At 44.2% G+C, this 24,113-nt stretch overlaps 1 protein-coding gene across 1 annotated transcript in view; it reads right to left on the bottom strand.

Moving 5' to 3' along the window:
- LOC115462199 (EF-hand calcium-binding domain-containing protein 6-like) overlaps positions 1–24,113 on the bottom strand; it is a 103,739-nt gene that overhangs the window by 61,466 nt on the left and 18,160 nt on the right. Inside the window, exon 5 of the mRNA XM_030192215.1 lies at positions 19,296–19,406. Within this exon, the coding sequence (XP_030048075.1) occupies positions 19,296–19,406 (111 nt within the window). The remainder of the gene's footprint in view (positions 1–19,295; positions 19,407–24,113) is intronic.

Below are 24,113 nucleotides of genomic sequence, written 5' to 3'. Positions count from 1 at the left end.
TTTGGTTTTCTTCTTTCGTGCTGTGGACCTCATTGACTATGTAAAGTATAAAGTTCAATCTCTGGAGAACAGTCCTCTATGATGTGCTGCACTTTAGATTTTCTTTTTCATGTCATTGTTGGTATGATTTAGTTTCCTTTAATATTATGTGTTATTTCCTTTTGTATTGGAAACATTTCATAAATAAAAGGTGGAAAGAAGGCCAAACAACATCATGGTTAAAAGGTGAAGTGGAAGAGGCTATACTAGCCAAAAGAATATCTTTCAAACGTGGGGAAATCTGAAATCTGAAAGAAGAAAATAGGAAGCACTAGCAAGTTAAATGCAAAACATTGATAAAATAGGCAAAAAGAATTTGAAGCAAATCTTGCTGTAGAGGCAAAAACTCATAATAAAAACTTTTTTCAGGTACATTAGAAGCAGCAGGCCTGTGAGGGAATCAGAAGAAGCATTACATCATTACAGAGTAAAAGGGGCACTCAGGGAGGACAAGACCATAGCGGAAAGACTAACCGTCTCATATTTAAAACAGGAATGGCTCCTAGCTGGTTATACAACACTTAACCAGCTATCTGGCAATATATTGTGTTCAATTCTGGTCGCCGCATCTCAAAAAAGATATAGTGGAATTAGAAAAGGTACAGAGAAGGGTGAAGAAAATGATAAAGGGGATGGGATGACTTTCTTATGAGGGAAGGCTAAAGCGGCTAGGGCTCTTCAGCTTGGAGAAAAGGTGGCTGAGAGGAGATATGATAGAGGTCTATAAAATAATGAGTGGAATGGAACGGAAGATGTGAAGCATCTGTTTACGCTTTCCAAAAATACTAGTACTAGGGGGCATGCGATGAAGCTACAATGTAGTAAATTTAAAACGAATCGGAGAAAATATTTCTTCACTCAACGTGTAATTAAACTCTGGAATTCATTGCCAGAGAATATGGTAAAGGCAGTAAGCTTAGCGGAGTTTAAAAAAGGTGTGGACGGCTTGCTAAAGAAAAAGTCCACAGACCATTATTAAATGGAGTTGGGGAGAATCCACTATTTCTGGGATTAGCAGTATAGAATGTTTTGTACTTTTTTTGGATCTTGCCAGGTATTTGTGGCCTGGATTGGCCACTGTTGGAAACAGGATGCTGGGCTTGATGGACCTTTGGTCTTTCCCAGTATGTCAATACTTATGTACTTATGAGCAGGGGCGTAGCCAGCCTTCCGTGGGAGAGGGGTCCAGAGCCCGGGGGGAGGGGGCACATTTTAGCCCTCCCCCCGGCGCCGCCCCCCCCACCGCCGACATTGCCGCCCCCCCCTCCCGCCGCGAACCCGCCGCCGCTGCAGCCTACCTTTACTTTTGCTGGCGGGGGATCCCACTCCCCGCCAGCCGACGTCTTCTTCTTAGTCGCTTCCTGCTCTTCAATTTGTTTGCTGACGTCCTGCACGTTGTACATGCAGGACGTCAGACTCAGAGAACAGAACTGTTCTCTGAGTCTGACGTCCTGCACGTACAATTACATGCAGGACGTCAGCAAACAAATTGAAGAGCAGGAAGGACTGAGAAGACGTCGGCTGGCGGGGAGTGGGATCCCCCGCCAGCAAAAGTAAAGGTAGGCGGCGGCGGCGGCGGGTTCGCCGGGAGGGGGGTCCTGGGGTGAATCTGCGGGGGCCCCGGCCCCCTCAGGCCCCACGTAGCTACGCCACTGCTTATGAGATAGATGGCTATTAACTGCTGAATATCGCCGGCTAGCACTTAGTAAATAGCCAGTTATATCTTGTAATATAACCAGCTATCCGCCGATATTCAGAGCATCACCAGGTAAGTTTGGTGGCCAAATTAGGCTACCAAAATATCTGGAATATCTTTGGCCGGTTTAAACTTAAGTGGCCAGAGCTGAATATCGGCTTGGATGGTTAACTTTAAATCAGCCACAAAACACCCGGCTATTTAATGTATGTCACCAGAAATAGCCAGCATTGAATATCCAAGCTCAACACCGACTGTAGCAGGCAGCCCAGTTACCTCCCATGGTCTGAATATCGGGCCCTGAATGAATTCTTTCCATCACTCTTTACTGAGGAAGATGTAAGGGAGCTACCTGTGCCAGAAATGGTATTTAAAAGTAATGATTCAGAGGAACTAAAACAAATCTTGATGAACCGGGAAGATGTAATAAGCCAAACTGACAAGCTAAACAGCAGCAAATCACCTGGACTGGATGCTATGCACGTCAAAGCATACATGAAATTTCATATCTTCTATTAGTAATATGTAACCTATCATTACAATCATCTACAGTGCCTGAAGATTGGATGGTGGCCAACATAATGTCAATTTTTAAAAAGGGTTCTTGGGTGATCCAGAAAACTACAGATTGGTGAGCCTGATGTCAGTGCTAAACAAAATAGTAGAAATTGGGGGGGGGGGGGGGGGGGGGGGAAAGAGAGAGCCAACAGTAGCCCAGGAGCACATGGTCGGTGTGTAGTATCCTTGAAGGGTACTATTGAAACAGGACATTTAGGGAATTCCAATAGAAAGGTTTCAACAATGGTGAGAGAAAGCCAGGAATGTTTAATGGAAGAATAGAGTAAAGGATGCAAATTATCCTTGTCAACTTCTAAGCAGCTTTTAGATGCAAGGAAAAAACATAATTTGAAGTCTCTCTGTACAAATACTAGAAGCCTAAAAAATAATATGGGAGAGTTAGAATATATAGCACTAAATGAAGGGGTAGATACAATAGGCATAAGAGACCTGGTAGAAGTGGACAATCAATGAACACGTTATCAGTTTACAAACTATATCAGAATGATAGAGTGGATCAAATTGGGGGGGGGGTGTGCTACATGTTAAAGAGGGAATAGAGTCAAACAAAATCAATATCTACTATAATAAAACTCACCCTCAACGTTCTGAAGACAACATTCTGAAGTCACTCAGTCACTCACTGAAGGGTTCATGGATTCATGGTGGTGAAGCCACAACACTGACTATGTCTCTCTGCCCCGCCCTCGCATGACGGCCCAATCAGAAAAAACACCCTCAACATTCTGAAACACAAAGGACCATCACAACACCGTTCCCAGGCAACACTAGGCAACATAAGACGGACCAATCAGAGGAAACTACGTGACAATAAGGGAGGAGCATTCCCCAGCAGAATGGCTCATTATCTGTGCAGCACGGAGAGCACAGAACCACCGCTGGAACGAGAGATGAATATTCCTGCTGTGGGTATGTGCAAAAATAGACCGGGGGAGGGGGGGGGGGGAGAAATTTTTAAATGCCTATTGCCAGTACTGAAGAGTGCCAGAGGGCCTATAGCACAGACTATATTTGGGATCGCTTGACATGGAGTCAGAGGAGCCGGAAAACAACGTGCCCGTCACCATCTGGGACGTGGGCGAACAGGACAAGCTGCGGCCCAGCTGGAAGGATTACCCGCGACCCAGCCAGCAGCAAACAGCGACCAAGGAAGGGGGAGGAGTACTCCTTCCCTGCCTAGGAATCGCTGGAGACTGGCTGCCAAACTAACGAAACAACCGCACACCGACGCACCACCTCCATCATTCGAAAGGCATCCACTCTTTCTTCAACAGAAATGCAAACTAATAATACAAAGCAAACAAAGAATACATGGTTTCTCAGGCGGCTGCAGGTAACTCCCCACCCCCTTCCTCTTCCCCTTTTGCCGAAGCGGCCAAGGACGTGCCCAACCATCCCCAGCCTCAGGCAAGCTGTCTCCCACCTCGGGGATTCCCTGAGCACCCGGAAAAAGACAGCGCTGATTCCTGCAGCGCATAAATGTTCCAGCATTCCCCTGCAGCCGGCCTGAAATGGACCAAACATACCGGATCACCCCCCGATGGCCCGAGACCGTGCTCTTCTCCCTTCCGCCAACTTAAAACAACCATCCCCGTCCTCAGGCAAGCCGTCACCCACCTCCAGGATGCCCAGAACCCCAACCCAATGGAAAAAGATGGCGCTGCTTCCAACAGCAAATTTCTCTTCCAGCATTCCCCTACAGCAGCCCTGAAACGGCCAAAAAATACCAACAGACAAAGAACGTGCTCCTCTACCTTCCGCCCATCTAAAACAACACTGCTGCCTCAGCACAACACAAAAAAAAATGGAAAAAAAAAAACACCACTGAACAAAGGCTGACCCCCCTACAACCACATTTACATTTCACCAACGGAAAGACCCCCCTCCACAAACCTCCTTGACAGACAAAACCACACACACACACAATACAACAGAAACACACCCTCAAAGCCACAGACCAATCCAACCCACTTTGCCAGCACAAACAAAACAAAACAAAAAAAGACACACATCAACAACCTGCACACACACCACACCCTCACACACTCTCACACACACACACACACACACACACACAAAATAACTCTGTGACACATACATACACACACACACAAAAAAAAACACATGCTAGCGCCCGTTTCATTGGTTTCGGAAACGGGCCTTTTTTACTAGTTCTATATAAAACAGATAGCAGCATGGAATCCTTATGGATAGAAATTCCATGTGTGAAGGGAAATAGTATACTGGTAGGGCTGTACTACGTCCACCAGGACAGAATGAACAGACAGATGAAGAAATGTTTACAGAAATTAGGAAAGCTGGCAAATTGGGCAACAGTATAATAGTGGGTGATTTCAATTACCCCAATATTGACTGGATAAATGTTACATCAGAAAGCACTAGGGAGGTAAAATTCTTAGATGTAATAAATCACTGCTTTTTGGAGCAAATGGTCCAGGAATTGACAAGAGGGGGAGCTATATTAGATCTACTCCTATGAGAGATAACACGGTTGGATCCGCTGGAAAACAGTGATCATAACATGACCAAATCTGAGTGGAGGAGTAGCCTAATGGTTAGTGCGGCAGACTGAGATCCTGGGGAATTGGGTTCAATTCCCACTGCAGTTCCTTATGATCCTGAACAAGTCACTTAGGGCTCTGTTTTCTAAGCTATGTTATAGGTGTACTAGTGTTTTTAGTGCACGCTAAAAATTAGCACATACTAATGCTAGAGACACCCATATATTCCTATGGGTGCCTCTAGAATTAGCGCGCACTAAAAATGCTAGTGTACCTTAGTAAAACAGGGCCTTTAATCCTCCATTGCACCAGGTACATGAACTTAGGTTGTGAGCCTTCTACGGACAGAGAAAGTACCTGCATATAATATGTACAGCACCGGGTACATCTAGTAGCACTATAGAAGTGATTAGTGCCACAGCCACAAGGGGGCTTTGCAATCTGTCACAGCCACAGGGGGCCTTTGCAATCTGTCACAGATTCAGAGTGGACTGCAATCAGGGCTGTGGCAGACAAATCCTCTGGGTTGGCACAGGGCAGGAGTAGCAGGATTCAACAACAGGACAAGGACCGGATCCAGATGAGGCAAGGAAAGGAAGGCAAAGGGGTGGAACTGGAACCCAGGTAAAACAAGGCAAGACTCGGAACTAGGCTAAAACTGGGTTCAGAATAGACAAGACAAAATTGAACCCCAGGCAGAGCAAGGCAAGATATAGAATTAGGTTAAAACTGAGTCCAGGATAGGCAAGACAAGGGCAAAGTAAGAACTGGATCTGGACAGGACTGGACAAGACAAGGCTAACCACAACTGGACAAAGCAGACAGGCAAGATAGAAGCTGGATCCAGACGAGGCAAAACAGCAAGGCAAAAGGGCTAGAACTGAACCCAGACAGGAATTTGGCAAGACACAGGAACAAGGCTAGAACTGGGTTCAGACAAGGCAAGGCTAGGCAGGGCAAGAACTGGATCCAGACATGAGAAAGAGCAAAACAAGACAAGGCACGAGACACAGCAGAGCAGGAGCTGGGCAACAGGGACAAACAGAAGCAGACTAAAGACAGGGCAGGAACAGAGCTTAGCTGTAGCAGAAACCAGGATTGGATCTTGGCTGTAGCAGGAACTAGGTACAGAACTTGGTTATAGCAGAAACAGGAGAAGAGCTTGGCTGTAGTAGAAACCAGGAACAGAGCTTGACTGTAACAGGAACTACAAACAGAACTTGACTGTAACAGGTACCAGGAACGGAGCTTGACTGTAGCAGAAGCAGAGCTTGGCTGTGGTGGAAACCATGAACAGAGCCTGACTGTAGCAGAAACAGAGCTTGGCTGTAGCAGGAACTAGGAACAGAGCTTGGTTATAGCAGAAACAGGAGAAGAGCTTGGCTGTAGCAGAAACCAGGAACAGAGCTTGACTACAGCAGAAACAGAGCTTGGCAATAGTAGAAACAGAGAGTGAGGCTTGGATAGACTGGAGTGGGGCTTGGATAATCTCCGAAATGAAGCTTGGAGTCCGCAGAAGCAGCAGAGACAGATCACCAGAAAAAGATGAGTCTGGACGAGGGGGCACGGTCATGGCAGTGACAATTAGCAGTAGTAGCTGATATCTGGAGTGAAGTCACTAAGGAAATCTCCACAGCTCGAAACCTTGGGGTCATCTTTGACTCTTCTCTCTCCTTCTCTGTTCATATCCAGCAGATCGCCAAGACCTGTCGTTTCTTTCTTTACAACATCCGTAAAATCCGCCCCTTTCTTTCCGAGCACTCTACCAAAACCCTCATCCACACCCTTGTCACCTCTCATTTAGACTACTGCAATCTGCTTCTTGCTGGCCTCCCACTTAGTCACCTCTCCCCTCTCCAATCGATTCAAAACTCTGCTGCCCGTCTCGTCTTCCCCCAGGGTCGCTTTACTCATACTACCCCTCTCCTCAAGTCGCTTCACTGGCTCCCTATCCATTTTCGCATCCGGTTCAAACTTCTTCTACTAACCTATAAATGTACTCACTCTGCTGCTCCCCAGTATCTCTCCACACTCGTCCTTCCCTACATCCCTTCCCGTGCACTCCGCTCCATGGATAAATCCTTCTTATCTGTTCCCTTCTCCACTACTTCCAACTCCAGACTTCGCGCCTTCTGTCTCGCTGCACCCTATGCCTGGAATAAACTTCCTGAGCCCCTACGTCTTGCCCCTTCCTTGGCCACCTTTAAATCTAGACTGAAAGCCCACCTCTTTAACATTGCTTTTGACTCGTAACCACTTGTAACCACCTGCCTCCACCTACCCTCCTCCTTCCTGTACACAATAATTGATTTGATTTGCTTACTTTATTTTTTGTCTATTAGATTGTAAGCTCTTTGAGCAGGGACTGTCTTTCTTCTATGTTTGTGCAGTGCTGCGTACACCTTGTAGCGCTATAGAAATGCTAAATAGTAGTAGTAGTAGTACAGTGGCAGCATTTAATTTTCAAAATCAGGAAAATGGTTTAAAAGAAGGTAAAAGGATTGGCCACAAAGGTTAGGACTTTAAATCAGACATGGATGCTCTTTATAAATACCATCTTGGAAGCCCAGAAAAGACATATTCTATCTATTAACAAAGATGGAAAGAGCAAATGACAGCCAGCTTCGTTAAAAGGTGAGGTGAAAGAGGCAATTGGAGCCAAAAGAACATCCTTCAAGGAATGGAAAAAGGATCCAAAAGAAGAGAAAAAGAAGCACATAAGAAACTGGCAAGTTGGATGCAAAGCATTGATAAAGAAGGCTAAAAGAAAATATGAAGAGAAACTTGCCACAGAGGCAAAAACGCATAGTAACACCATGTTACTATGAGTTTTTGCCATAGGTGTAGTTTGACTGTTCCATGGTGGGGGGGGGGGGGGGGGGCAATATCATATTTATTTGCATACTAGTTAAAAAAGGCCCGTTTCTTCCAGAAATGAAACGGGCGCTAGCAAGGTTTTCCTCGGAGTGTGTATGTTTGACAGAGTGTGTTTGACAGTGACTGTGTGTGAGAGCGAGAGAGTGAATGTGCAAGTGTGTGTGTGTGTGACAGAGAGAGAGTGAGACTGTCTCCTCTGTCCCCTGCCCCCCCTCCAGCCACTCAGCGATTCTTCTCTCTCCCTTGCTTCCCCTCCAGGCACCCAGCGATTCCCCTCTGTCCCCTGCCTCCCCCTTGTAGCCACCCAGCGATTCTCCTCTCTCCCCTGCCCCCCCCTCCAGCCACCCAGTGATTCTACTCTCTCCTCTGCCCTCCCTCCAGGCACCCAGCGATTCTCCTCTATCCCCTGGCCCCCCCTGTAGCCACCCAGCGATTCTCCTCTCTCCCCTGCCCCCCCTCCAGTCACAGCGATTATACTCTCTCCCCTGCCCCCCCCCCCTCCAGGCACCCAGCGATTCTCCTCTGTCCCCTGGCCCCCCTGTAGCCACCCAGCGATTCTCCTCTCTCCCCTGCCCCCCCTCCAGCCACAGCGATTCTACTCTCTCCCCTGCCCCCCCTCCAGGCACCCAGCGATTCTCCTCTATCCCCTGGCCCCCCTGTAGCCACCCAGCGATTCTCCTCTCTCCCCTACCCCCTCCAGTCATAGCGATTCTACTCTCTCCCCTGCCCCCCTCCAGGCACCCAGCGATTCTCCTCTATCCCCTGGCCCCCCTGTAGCCACCCAGCGATTCTCCTCTCTCCCCTGCCCCCCCTCCAGGCACCCACCGAGTCTCCATCGCTCCTTTGAAAGCCCTGCTTGTCTGTTGCCTTCCCTTCGAGTTCGATCCCTCTGAGTCCCGCCTTCTGATATCATTTCCTCTTTCCGCGAGGGCAGGACTCTGAGGGAACGAACTGGAAGGGAAGGCTACAGACGGGCAGGGCTTTCAAAGGAGTGACGGAGACTCGGTGGGTGCCTGGAGGGGGGGGGCAAGGGAGAGAGGAGAATTGCTGGGTGGCAATGATGGACTGGGCAGGCGGGTTGGGCATTTTTTACAGACTGTTGATTGGTTCCTCGTTCTTGTGAAGTTGCGGGACAGTGAGAGCCAATGAAACGCTGAGCTACAGACTTATGAACCCTACACTGCCACAGTGCCATGGAGTCAGCTTCAGAATGTTGGAGGTGCTTTTTATTATATAGGATATACATCTCATACATTTTCATTATGGTTATCTGAAAAAATAGACTGGATAGGGACCAAGATTATTGGACAGTGAATATTTTTTCACTGAAATAAGCTAGCACCAAGGGAAGATTGTCTCATGGTGCTCCCACTCACATCCCCAAGGGCAGTGCACACTATCCCTCTCCCCTTCCCCTCACACACTTCCCTAGAACATCAATACACCTCCTACTGGGAAAACAGAAAACGTTGGACTGTTACAAATCCATAGGTGGAAAATATACCCTAGCAAAACACACCACCACTCCACAAAATGGTCTCAGCAGTCCAACCACCTGACCTTCCATCACCCCACAACAGCATAAAAGGGGTCAGGGATCCTACCACTTCTACCCCTCCCACACACACATAAAAGGCAATTCTATAAGATACCTAAATATAAAGTGACCTATTATAGAATTCCCTTACGTACATAAGTACATAAGTATTGAAATACTGGGAAAGACCAAAGGTCCATCAAGCCCAGCATCCTGTTTCCAACAGTGGCCAATCCAGGTCACAAATACCTGGCAAGATCCCAAAAAAGTACAAAACATTCTATACTGCTAATCCCAGAAATAGTGGATTCTCCCCAAGTCCATGTAATAATGGTCTATGGACTTTTTCTTTAGGAAGCCATCCAAACCTTTTTTAAACTCTACTAAGCGAACCCCCTTTACCATATTCTCTGGCAATGAATTCCAGTGTTTAATTACACGTTGAGTGAAGAAATATTTTCTCTGATTCGTTTTAAATTTACTACATTGTAGCTTCATCGCATGCGCCCTAGTACTAGTATTTTTGGAAAGCGTAAACAGACGCTTCACATCTTCCCGTTCCACTCCACTCATTATTTCATAGACCTCTATCATATCTCCCCTCAGCCGCCTTTTCTCCAAGCTGAAGAGCCCTAGACACTTCAGCCTTTCCTCATAGGGAAGTCGTCCCATCCCCATTATCATTTTCATTGCACTTCTCTGCACCTTTTCTATTTCCACTATATCTTTTTTGAGATGCGGCGACCAGAATTGAACACAATATTCGAGGTGCGGTTGCACCATGGAGCGATACAAAGGCATTATAACATCCTCATTTTTGCTTTCCATTCCTTTCCTAATAATAACTAACATTCTATTTGCTTTCTTAGCCGCAGCAGCACACTGAGCAGAAGGTTTCAATGCATCATCAACGACAACACCTAGATCCCTTTCTTGGTCTGTGACTCCTAACGTGGAACCTTGCATGATGTAGCTATAATTCGGGTTCCTGTTTCCCACATGCATCACTTTGCATCCCTTCCAAATCCTCTTTACTCCCTGAAAAGTTTGCATAAGTTTCCTCATTTTCTTCCTCCTCCTGCTGACCTCCACTTTCATCCTCCAATCCATCATAGGCAGTCAGTGATTCGGCTGTTTGCGGATGATCAGATGGGTGGGACTAAGGTGGTGGGGTGGGAAGGGGTAAGTTAAAATCCTTAGGGTGGGGGGAACTCCTACATCAATAGTAAAAGTACAGTAGGGGCATTTTTGAACACAGCAAGGAAAGACCCCTTTAAGGTCTCTCTGGTGCAGATCCAACATCTGCCACCCCCAATTATTTCTCTTACTGATAATATGCACACTGAACCCCACTCCAGGGAATTATGTGCCAAAAATTTTTAAATAATGTAAGGCAAAATAATACTGCACAACTCCACAGAGGAGGAAGCAATGGCAGCATAACAACACAGCGGAGGAAGCAACATATGAAACAGAATAGTATTTGCAAAATTCTGGTAATACATGCAGGTACTTTAAAACTTGGCCAGCAATCAGTTTATTTATTTATTTATTTATTTATTGCATTTGTATCCCACCTTTTCCCACCTATTTGTAGGCTCAAAGTGGCTTACAGAGTGTGGTTATGACATAATCATTTCATATTAACAGGTACATTTCTTATAGTTTGAATGTTGTTAAGAGAAGATAAGCATAGTCGTTCTAGCACCTTCCTGTTGGCCATGTGAACAGTAATGTTCGGCAGCTCTGCAACAGAAATCCTGTGGTTTCCAGGAACCATAAAATGATTTGCCTAGTAAGTTACCAAATAGCCACCAGGCTTTAGATCCGCCAATCTTTAGTTAATTGTTGGGTTACCAAACATGTTTGGAATACATATCATCTGTATTAGCTATACCTAATGGTTAGAGCAGCAGGCTGCCAACCAGGGAAGCCAGGGTTAAAATGCCACTGCGCTCCTTGATTTCTTGGACAAGTCACTTAACACTCCATTGCCTCAGGTACACACTTAGACTACAAGCCCTCCAGGAAAAGGAAATATCTACTGTAGCTGAATGTAACTTGTCTTGAGCTACTACTGAGAAAGGTGTAATCTAAATTCAAATCCAAAATCCACTATCAGACATATTTAATCCTTTAGTGTCCAATGTTCCCGTAATAAGCCATATGGGAACAGATTGATGGGAACATTGGACAAGTCCATTCCCAAGTCCATAAACCACTACTAAATGGACTGGGAAAAATCCACAATTCCAGGAATAACATGTATAGAATGTTTGTACGTTTGGGAAGCTTTCCAGGTGCCCTTGGCCTGGATTGGCTGCTGTCGTGGACAGGATGCAGGGCTCGATGGACCCTTGGTCTTTTCCCAGTGTGGCATTACTTATGTACAAAACACTACAAATGTCACTAATTTCCAGGAGTCACACAAGAAGGGCCTACCTAAGAAAAAGCTGCTCCATAAAAAGGGCCTACCTAAGAAAAACAGCACCAGAACATCAATACACCTACTGGAAAACTAAACAAGCCAGATTAGTACAGATTGATCCTGCATAGGCATTCAATGCTAGCAGAATACCTGGTCTCTTCCACACTCGCAGAATGCAGATAAACCCTCACCAAATATAGAATATGTAACTACATACTAAAAATAGAAAAATGTAGACAAAAATTAAACTGAACTCCCAAGCAACCAGACTTTGCACACAATACACCAGAAAATCAGTAGTGTGTACCTTCATACTGTGCAAAATATAAAGATAGGTGTAAATTTCAAAACCTGACATATTCTATATACTACATTACAAATTAAGGGGTCCATTTACTAAGGTACGCTAATGGATTTAGCGCATGATAAATGCTAAGATGATCATTTTATACCTATGGGCTTCTGAGCATTTAGCATATGCTAATCACTAGAGTGTGCTAAATCTATTAGCACACCTTAGTAAAAGGACCCCTAAGCATGGTATACTGTCCAAACCAGAAGAAGGTGATTTAGGCTCTTGAAAGCTAACCGAAAAATGTATTCACGTAGTCCAATAGAAAACCATTTCCTTTTTTCCACTTTGCACTGTTTGTAATATTCTAGTTTTTAAATTAAAAATATATATTTTTTCTACCTGTGTGGTCTGGTCATTTAATGTTTCTAATCGTGTTGATTCCAGTCTCTGGTTTCTGCTAACTCTCTTGCCAGAGTTTCCTTTTCCATTTGTCATTTTTCTTTCTCCTCCTGTATTCTTCACTTTCTTCATTACATCTAGATCCTGAATTGATCTGTTTCTTCCATTTATTTTTCTGCCTTTCTGTCCAGATTTCATTATTACTAACCAATTTCCCTCTTTTCACTGCATCTACCTACAGGTTTCCATCTCTTTCCCTCACCCCTGCCCCCTTCCTCATATTCCCCAGATTTTCACTGTCTGTCCTCTCCTTCTTCCGTCCTCTCTCCTCCTATTCCATCCCCTTTCCCCCATTCCATCAGCATCTTCTACCCCCTCTCCCTTCCACCTAGTGTCTCCTCCTTCTCTCTCTTCCCCTTTCATCCAGCATCACCACTCTCTCTGCCTCCCCCTTCCTCCTGTCTCTCATCTCCCCTTCCATCCAGCATCTCCCACCTCCTCCTTCCATTCAACATCTCCCATCTCTCATCCACTTCCATCCAATGTCTCCCCTTCCCCCTTCCATCCAGTGTCTCCCCCTCTCTCTCCCCCTTCGCAGCATCTCTCATTTCTCTCTCTCTCTCTCTCTCATTCTTTTCCATCGTGTCTACTCTCCCCCTTCCATTCAGCATCTCCCCTCTCTCTCCCCCCTTTGCAGCATCTTCCATCTCTCTCTCATTCCTTTCCATCCTTTCCTTCATCCCTCCATTGAGCATCTCCGCCTCACCCCTCCATTGAGCATCTCCCCTCTCTCTCCCCCCCTTTGCAGAATCTTCCATCTCTCTCATTCCTTTCCATCCAGTGTCTCCCCTCCCCCTTACCTCCAGCCATCTCCTTATCTATCTCCCTCTTTGCTGCAAATCCCATCTCTCTCATTCCTTTCCATCCAGTATCTCCCCTTCCTCCTTCTCTCCAACATCTTCCCTCTCTCTCTCTCTCTCTCTCTTCCCCTTCCATTGCCTCCCCCTTCTATTTACTGTCTCCCCCTATCTATCCTCTTCCATTCACTGTCTCTCCAGGCTTTCCCCATTCCATCTAGTGTCTGTCTCTTCCATCTAGAATGTCCTTTCTCACTCCCCTTCCCTGATGCAGCCATCCAGGATCTCATCTGACACCTGTCCTCTCGTTCACTCTCTCCAGTCCCCCCCCCCTCAGGATCTCTTCTCCCTGCCTCACTTGTCCTCTTGCTCACTCTCTCCAGCCCACCACCCTCCGGGCAAGGTTAGGGACATAGGCGCCAAACTACTAGCTTCTCCTCCCGGTTGCTGCTGTGGCAGCCTGGAGGAACCACAAGCTTCCATTCTCTACCCTGCCATTCCCTTCCCTGCCTCTCCATCCCTTTGCAGCCGATGCAGATACAAAGCAAAATAAAAACGTGCACGGGACTGTGCTCCTGCACGCGCTGCTGACGCTTCCCTCCTCCTCACTCCTGAAAGAGGAACTTACATTATGAGGCAGGTGAGGGAGGAGGAGGGTAGCCGGCAGTGGCACACACAGCAGGAGTATGGCCCTGCGCACGTTTTCATCATGCTTTGCCAAAGGGGGGGGGGGGGGTGAAGGGAGTGAGCAAGAGGCAGGAAAGGAAATGAAAGGGAAATGCACGGAAGTTCGTGGTTCCTCCAGCTTGCCACATTAAAGACCGGGAGGAGAAGCTAGTGGTGGTGTTTGCTTATGTCCTTATCCCTGCCCAGGTAAGGGCAGCTTGTTTGGGGGGGCAATGCTCCCTCTTGCCTCCCCCAAACTACACCCATGGTAACACCTTTTTCAGGTATATCAGAAGCAGAAAGCCTGTGAGAGAATCCGTGGGACCGTTAGATTATCAAGGAGCAAAAGAGGCACTCAGGGATGACAAAGGCCATAGTGGAGAGATTGAATGAATTTTTGCTTTGATCTTTATGGAAGAAGCGCTGCGTACATCTAGTAGCGCTATAGAAATGATAAGTAGTAGTAGTAAGATGAAAGAGATCTACATATACCAGAAATGATTTTCAAGGGTGAAGATGCAGAGGAACTAAAAGAAATCTCGGTGAATCTGGAAGATGTACTGAGCCACATCAATAAATTAAAGAGTAGTAAATCACCTGAATGGTTTGCTCCCTAGGGTACTGAAATAACTCAAACATGAAATTGCTGGTCTGCTATAAGTGATCTGTATCCTGTCATTAAAATCATCCATACTACATGAAGATTGGAGGATGTCCAATGTAATGTATGTGGTGATCTGGGAAATTACAGACCGGTAAGCCTGACTTCAATGCTGGGCAAAATAGTGGAAACTATTATAAAGAATAAAATTACAGAACACATAGATAAACATGGTTTAACGGGAAAGAGTCAGCAAGGATTCAGCCAAGGGAAGTCTTGCCTCATCAATTTGCTTCATTTCTTGCAGTGGCGTAGCCAAGGGTGGGCCTGGGTGGGCCCTCAGCTCAGGCCCACCCAGTAGCAGCACACCTATGATGTGGCTGGCAGGGATCCCCAAGCCCCACCAGCCGAAAACTCCCAACGGCTGTCCCTCCTGCATACCTTGTAAATAGCAGATCTTCGCCTGCAGCAAGCAGCGACTGCTACATACTGCTCGCACCAGCCCCACTCCCTTCCCTCTGATGTATTCCCCGCCTATGTGGAAACAGGAAGTTGCATCAGAAGGAAGGCTCTGGGGACAACATGAGCAGTGTGTATTAGTTGCTGCTCACTGCTGGTGAGAATCTGATATTTAAAAGGTATTTAGGAGAGGGGGGGGGGATGTTTGAGAGACCATATGGCATGCAGGCGAGAGAGAGAGAGAGACCAAATAACCTGTGGGACAAATGGAGTTCTTCTGCCCACCCATCTTGGACCCAGGCCCACCCAAAATTGGGTGTCTGGCTACACCCCTGCTTTGAAGGTGTGAATAAACATATGATAAAAGTGCACTGGTTGATGTAGTGTATCTAGATTTTCAGAAAGATTCTGACAAAGTTCCTCATGAGAGACTTCTGAGAAAATGTCATTGGATAGGAGGCAAAGTTCTGTTGTGGATTAGGATTTGGTTATTGGACAGAAAACAGAGAGTAGGCCTAAATGGCCATTTTTCTCAATGGAAGATGGTGAATAGTGGAGTGCCTCAGGGATCTGTACTGGGACTACTACTATTTAACATATTTGTAAATGATCTGGAAATCGGAACAATTGAGATGATTAAATTTGCAGATGACACAAAAATATTCAAAGTTGTTAAAACATATGCAGTTGAAATTTAATATGTACAAATGTAAAGTGATGCACGTTGAGAAAAAAAATCCAAATCATAGTTACCTGATGCTAGGGTATACCTTAGGAGTCAACACCCGAGAAAAAGATCTAGGTGTCATTGTAGACAATAAGCTTAAATCTTCTGCCCAGTGTGCAGCAGTAGCCAAAAAAGCAAACAGGATGGTAGGAATTTTTAGGAAAAGAATGGAAAATATGACCAAGGATAATATAATGCCTCAGTATCACTCCATAGTTTGATCTCACCTTGAATACTGCATTTAATTCTGCTCGCCGTATCTCAAAAAATATATAGCGGAATTAGAAAAGGTTCAAAGAAGAGCGACCAAAATGATAAAAGGGATGGAATTCCTCTCTAATCAGGAAAGGCTAGTGCTCTTCAGCTTGGAAAAAAGATGTCTGCGGAGGCATATGATTGTGGTTTACAAAATCCTGAGTAGTGTATATTGAGTAAAAGTGAATCAATTTTTTACTCTTTCAAAAAGTACAAAGGCTAAGGAACACTCAATGAAGTTTGTTGTTTGTATTCAGAATCATGAAGTACAGCCAGAGAGTAGACAAGCTTTCACTTTCCAATCATCGCACTTCTCATATAACCAACCTTCCAAAAATCTTTTGCTGTCATTCAATTACTTGTAGAGTATAAATATATCTAAACTCTATCCACAATAACTTGATTCAGAGTCAGAAATGAATGTGAGGCAAAAAAAAAAAAAGCAAGTTGAATTTAGCTTTTTCAGATGTACTCCACTGCAAATCGGATATGAGTATGCATTTTCAGCAGAGGGGCTATCCCAAAAATGTAGTCAAGCAAGCTTTTAAGAGAGCATTTAACACTTAACGTGAATGGTTATTTTTTTGATTCACGGCATACGTCAAAGTGTTCACAAAGTGGGACCCCAGTTTGTGTCCTCCTCTTTTCTAGACAAGCTCAGCAAATTAGTGGAATTATTTGTAAACATTGGGCTATTTTACAACTTTTACACAATTTTCAACATTTTCCACATTTTGCCCACAAATGTAGTAAGAATTTGGGAGAAATAATGAGTAACATTTTATCAAACACTTAAGAAAGCTCCACAGGGGGCCATTCACCTTGAGGTCATTGCACCTATTATAGATATTCTATGACTACTCAGACAGTAGTAAATCCAAAAACAGATAAACTTTTTATGTTGCGGTGCAAGACTGATTGTAATCCCTTAAAGTTTATTTTTGCAAGTCAATGTCCTTGCTCGTATTTTTATATTGGGGAAATAAAAAAGAAAAGAAAACTTAGAATAGCAGAATATCTTAGTAACATTTGTAATGAATGATTAGAAGCCCCCTTCGTGAAACACTGGTGTACAGCACACTCAGAGCGTGATTTATGCTTTGCGGTTTTACAACAGTTATCTCTAATAGAGGAGGAAACACATCTGAGATTCTTTTATGCATGGAACAAAGATTCTTCTACCAGTGGGAGACAATGAGGGGAATTTTCAAAAGAAACGTCCAAGTTGCGATTTGGATGTCTTTGCAAAACGTCGAAATCCAGGGGCGGGGGTAACCTGTATTTTCAAAATAAGATGGACGTCATCTTTCATTTCAAAACTACCGTCAGAGATGTCCAAATCCTTAAATTTGGACATCCCTAGATTTGGACGTCCTTGGATCTGGACGTTTCTGACTTTCGACAATTTTCGAAACCAAAGACGTCCATGTCAAAAACATCCAAATGCAAGCCATTTGGACGTGGGAGGAGCCAGCATTTGTAGTGCACTGGTCCCCCTGACATGCCAGGACACCAACCAGGCACCCTAGGGGGCACTGCAGTGGACTTCATAAATTGCTTCCAGGAACATAGCTCCCTTACCTTGTGTGCTGAGCCCCTCAAAACCCACTACCCACAACTGTACACCACTACCATAGCCCTTACAGGTGAAAGGGGCACCTATATATGGGTACAGTGGGTTTGTGGTGGGTTTTGGAGAGCTCGCTGTTTCTTCCACAAATGTAACAGGTAGGGGGGATATGGACCTGGGTCCGCCTGTCTGAAGTGCACTGCAGTACCCACTAAAACTGCTCCTGGGACCTTCATGAGCTGTCATGGACCTGAGTATGACATCTGAGGCTGGCATAGAGGCTGGCACGAAATATTTTTAAAGATGTTTTTTGAGGGTGAGAGGGGGTTAGTGACCACTGGGGGAGTAACGGGAAGTCATCCCCGATTCCCTCCGTTGGTCATCTGGTCATTTCGGGCACCTTTTTGTGCTATTAAACATTCAGGAAATATGCATCCCTGTGCTTCATTGGATTTAGTATTTTCACGTAACTGATTTAGTATTTTCAATTGTCTGATTCTATCCAATTCAACAAGAAATTTTTCTTTAAATCCAAGATTAAATATAAAAAGACATATATCTATATCTACATGCCTATATCTATAGCTATATATCTATCTATAGGGCCCTTTTACTAAGCTGCACACAAAGTGGCCTTTGCACGCCCTTGCACAGGTTTCTCCTGCACAGTAAGGGCCCCTTTTACAAGCTGCTGTAAAAGGGACCCTGAGGTAGCGTTGGCACGTGAATTTGACACAGAACCATAGCCCGCAGTGGCCCTTGGTGCTGTTTTAGATTTTGTACATGTGGTAATGTCGCCATTAGCACACAGTCATAAAACAATTACCGTGTGAGCACATACCGCTACCCATTTTGTAGATGGTAAGGACTCACCTGGTAATCCTGCGCTAACCAGTTAGTGCACGCTAATAATATGAATATGTTAACTGATTAGTGCAGGAACAGGCTCCCCACCCCCATGACACACCTCTCCAAAAACAAATAGACAATTTTTAGCATGCGGATTAGCTCATGCTAAATTGGCACTTATCGCAGGATGCCTGAGCGTCTCCTGCTGTACGCCATTTAAAGCTGCATTGGGTGCTTATTGACACCTAATGCTGCTTAGTGAAAGGTCTCCTATATTTGTTAGGGGATGTGCAGTTTCAATTCATTTTTGAAAAATATGACTTTTTCTGGTTTTCACGGATTTACTTTATCCCCCTGTTTACTAAGCTGCGCTAGCGGCTGCTGCGTGGCAATGCTGATACAGCCCATTCAGAGTGAAAGGGCTGTGTCGATATTGCCTCCCGGCAGTCCCTGGCTTATTTCACACATTCATGTTGATAATTTACTAAAAATCTGCATTACAAATATGAAAATTAACTATACATACATTAATTCTGATGAACATTAAATTGATTTTTTTGTACATTTTTAAGGTGTCCTTACAAACTGGATGGATGCCAATACATGCACATCCATAATGTGTATAATAGAGTTTATATAATAATATTTACTAATACCATTGATACATGAGATAGAAGAAACATGCCCTTTCTTATAAATAGATGCCAGAGTTAACTTATATTCATAAATGCAACATTCAGAATGATCTGTAAAGAAGCATTTTACATAGTCAGGTTCTGATCTAGGCCTGATAGGTATTTTGTTTACTACAATATCTGTAAGAAACTATTTGAAGAAAGGAAAAAAAATCAAAGGAGCAGTACTGTATCTGACAACACTGTGTAACACCTCTAAAAACTGAACAAATGAACAAGAAAATGTAAGAAAATAGTGGCATACCAGGAATCAAACATGGCCATGAACTGTAGGTATCTGACGTTGCCATCCTCATCAAGGGGGCTTCTATCCAGCAGTCGCTCCAGCTCTTCATCAGTAAGCTCCAGGCCAAACCTGAAACAAACAGCAGTCAGCACCAGTCACTCACGGAGTTCACCTTTGGGTCAGCAGGACCCACAATACCCCAGGCATATGGCTGCCATTAACTCATTGTCACACAGCCTCAGTCCTCCAGAGCAGGAGCACCATGTGAATATCAGAGGTTAATCAGGATTTTGATGGCTTCAGTTTTTCTGAAAGAAAGAAATTCTTGCCCAGAATCTCAGCAATGGTGGGTTTACAGACACAGATACACCAGCATACTGAACTGCTCCTGATTGTCCCCTATAAACCAGTTTATTCATTAAACTAAAACACTGGTATTGCTTAAACAAGTTAACACTGAAAGGCCTTTCAGTCACTCCCATCCACTATGAAAGAAAATAGTTTAAAAAAAAAGTGGCTTTTTGAGGAAAAAAAAAACAGTGTCTTACTGCTTTTGCAAAGCATTTCATAATGGCTTTCAGGACATTTTTTGCATACGAATATTTAAAAAGTGGCAGTGTTTATTCATCAGCAAGAAAGTGTCTTCATCTCTGAAGCCCAACCAGAGCATAATCCTTGCAATACTGACATAAATAAGAAGGAAATAATGGCAAACAAGGCGGTCATTCATCACCTTGCAGAACTAATAAGTGGCAGTGGACTTTATTTCTATAGGAAAGGAAGAGTGATAGTATTTCCTGCACCAGACACTGCAATACAAATATATGGTGAATATCCTATTTAAATGTCACTTAAATTTGTACAATTATTTGTACAGGCTGACTGCACATACAATTAGAAGAGACTCCAACAAGATATTTCTCTTAGATTCTTTTTTCTTTTTCTTTTTAGAAATATCTTTGGGGGGTCTTTTACTAAGGCACGCTAAGAATAGGCGAGTGCTAGACATTAGAGACACCCACAGGAATACATTGGTGTCTCTAACGTTTAGCGCGTGCCTATTTTTAGCGTGCGCCAGGGGCTATCTGCTTGGGGCCACAGGGGCCTGGGCCACAGGGGCCCGGGCCCCCACAGATTTCGCCCTGGACCCCCCTACCACCGTCAACCCTACCCCGCCGTCGCTGTCACCTACCCCCGCTGAGGTTCACTTCCTCCTGCTGGTGCCTTTAAAAACCCAACCCCCGCCAGCCCAGCCGAGGTCTTGTTTAAGTTCTTCTTCCTTGTGCTGTTGAAAGCTGCAGCCTGCATCCCTTCCAGTTTCAGACAGAGTCTGACGTCGCAGCACGTTGTACGTGCAGGACGTCAACGTGCTGCGACGTCAGACTCCGTCCAAAACTGGAAGGGATGCAGGCTGCAGCTTTCAACAGCACGAGGAAGAAAAACTTAAAACAAGACCTCGGCTGGGCTGGCGGGGGTTGGGGTCCCCCGCCAGCTGAAGTAATATTTTTTAAGGCACCAGCAGGAGGAAGCGGACCTCGGCAGGGGTAGGTGACGGCGGTAGGCGGGGGAGGGTTGACGGCAGTAGGGGGGGCGGCGCCCAGGGGGGCTATAATGTGCCCCCTCACTCTAGCCCCTGCCCCCCCTACCGCCGAACCTCAGATATGCCCCTGGCGTGTGCTAAAAACGTGAGCGCACCTTAGTAAAAGACCCCCTTTATTAGCAAATAGGCATAATGCAGAAAAAAGTGGTTATTACTGTTTATTAAAATGTACTATATTGCTCGAGCCCATAGTATACATGGAATTAAATCCAGAGGCTTGGAACTTCAACCTGGACTCAATATAACTGATCTCTTGGAAAGTTCACTGGAAGTTGTTACTCATCAATCTACCTTATTAGTTTCATTTGCATTTGAATCCGATCGCAATAACATTTTCAGACTATATTTTAAACATTTGAATGACACGTTCTTGGGTGAAAAGATACAAATTTTTCCAGATCTAAATAAGGACACACAGAAAAGACGAAAAGAATTTATGATGTTAAAACCTAGAGTGCTCGCACTAGGGGGCACCTATGTTTTAAAGTTCCCATGTAGGTGTCTTATATCTATTAATAATGTTAATTACCTTTTCTTAGACCCAAAGAAAATGTCAGAGTTTATAATGTCAAAGGAAAAGGATGTAGTTCCAACCTGAATTCTAACACAGATAACGCTGTGTATACTACTAGCGGGTCGATTTTGTGTTCTCCTCTCTTTTTTTTCATTTTTTATTCTTCTTTCTCTTTTTTTCCAGATCTTGCTCCCCAAAATTGTGGTCAAATATAAAAAATTTAATTTCCTTTAATCCCAATTGGGAATTGTTTTTGTTAGTTCCTTATTGATTATTTTCTAATTCTGAGCATTTATATGATATGAATGTAAAATTATATAATGGAATAAATAAAATTTTTTTTTAAATGTACTATATTGCTTGGCTTACTCAGGTCACAGTGGTTTACAAGGTAATCAAAATGGAGTCAATAAATTATAACAAAACAAACAAAAAAACCCAAAAAGAACTCCATTAACAGATTGGAAAGACTTCAGTTCAAATATTCTAGACTCAATCATTCATACTTAAAATATAGGGGAAAGGGAAATGATATACTGCTTTTCTGTGGTTTTTGCAGCTACATTCAAAGTGGTTTACATAGTATATACAGATACTTATTTGTACTGGGGGTAATAGAGGGTTAAGTGACTTACCCAGAGTCACAAGGAGCTGCAATGGGAATCAAACCCACTTCCTGAGGGTTAAAATATACTGCACTAATCACTAGGCTACTCCTCCACTATAAAAATGTCTATAACCTATATGTCCCTGACTCTCTATAGGTACCTTAGTGGCAGCCAGCTATTCCTCTAATGGATGGGGTATTGTAAATCTCTTTGGATGCTACAAGAAAGCAATGTATAAATGGGATAAAATAAATAAATAAAGCAATACCTTGATAATTCTCACTGACTGGGTCCATATTTGGAATTTTCCGTAGCATTAAACATTTTCTGGAATGCTGCTGAATATCTGGTCAGATAAAGCCGGCATTATTCGGGTAGTTGTAACATATTCAGACACACTCAGGCCAGATAAACAGTCTCAACTATTTCTTCTATTATAACTCACAGCAACAACAGGTGCACCCTCTATTTCTTAGAGGGATGAGAGAGAGTTACATAACAGCCAGCATGACCCATCACATCTCCCTCTGTTTAACTAAGAGCTTTCTATATATCAGGCTGGTTTTCTTATGACTCAGCCAAATTATGTCCTGGTGAGTAATGTGATCTGCGACAGTTCCACAGCTGACTGCAGCCCAGGTATTGAGGAATGTGACACTTTGGCATAGCTTTGGTAGGCTGGGGGTAATCCCTCTCGAAACACCAGCCCACTGGTGGCCACTGAGATGACAGAAAGCACTGAGTCAAGGCAATGGTGTAAGCAAGGCATACTCCAGGCCAAGATTTCACCCTGGTCCCAGTCGATTCTCAGGTTGTGTTTCTGAAGCCATGGGGGCCATAAAATAATGGAAATTGCTGTCTGGAGGACGTACAATGGCTTCTCTGTGAAGTGCCCCAATTATCAGATGCAAGAGCGCTGTTTTAGCCTTCATATGTCCTTATATAATCCCATATACTGAAGAAACCAGTATAGGCCTCAGAAGCTCCTGGGTAGGAATGTTGTAATGCCAGATGAGAAACACAACAGAAATCCACCAAGGTAGAGAACCCTGAAGTCTCATGGGATCTACTGACAGAAGAAGACAAGTAGGAAATCGACCTCAGACTACAGAAATGAGAAGGACAACCTTGATACTTAAGGGAGATTTACTGATAAGAGACTAGACACAGTACTGTGTATTGGCCTATGGCCTGCTTCAGGAGTCTAAAAATCAAATGTATAAAAAACAATAAACAATACAGTATAAACAATAATATTAAAATATAGACATAAGTACATAAGTATTGCCATACTGGGAAAGATCAAAGGTCCATCAAGCCCAACATCCTGTTTCCAATCCAGGTCACAAATACCTGGCAAGATCCCAGAAAAGTACAAAACATTCTAAACTGCTTATCCCAGAAATAGTGGATTTTCCCCAAGTCCATTTAATAATGGTCTATGGACTTTTTCTTTGGAAGCCATCCAAACCTTTTTTAAACTCCACTAAGCTAACTGCCTTTACCACATTCTCTGGCAACGAATTCCAGAGTTTAATTACACGTGAAGAAAAATTTTCTACGATTTGTTTTAAATTTATTACATTGTAGCTTTATCGCATGCCCCCTAGTCGTAGTATTTTTGGAAAGCGTAAACAGACGCTTCACATCTACCCGTTCCACTCTACTCATTATTTTATAGACCTCTATCATATCTCCCCTCAGTCACCTTTTCTCCAAGCTGAACAACCCTAGGCGCTTTAGCCTTTCCTCATAAGGAAGTCGTCCCATCCCCTTTATCACTTTCATCGCCCTTCTCTGCACCGTTTCTAATTCCACTATATCTTTTTTGAGATACGGCAACCAGAATTGAACACAATATTTGAGGTGCGGTTGCACCATGGAGCGATACAAAGGCATTATAACATCCTCATTTTTGTTTTCCATTCCTTTCCTAATAATACCTAACATTCTATTTGCTTTCTTTAGCCGCAGCAGCACATTGAGCAGAAGGTTTCAACGTATCATCAACGACGATACCTAGATCCCTTTCTTGGTCTGTGACTCCTAACTTGGAACCTTGCATGACGTAGCTATAATTCGTGTTCCTCTTTCTCACATGCATCACTTTGCAC

Source organism: Microcaecilia unicolor, chromosome 2, assembly GCF_901765095.1.
Source record: "Microcaecilia unicolor chromosome 2, aMicUni1.1, whole genome shotgun sequence".
Classification (NCBI taxonomy): domain Eukaryota; kingdom Metazoa; phylum Chordata; class Amphibia; order Gymnophiona; family Siphonopidae; genus Microcaecilia; species Microcaecilia unicolor.
Note: the sequence above shows the minus strand (reverse complement) of the source record. Positions and strands in the feature narration are given on the sequence as shown.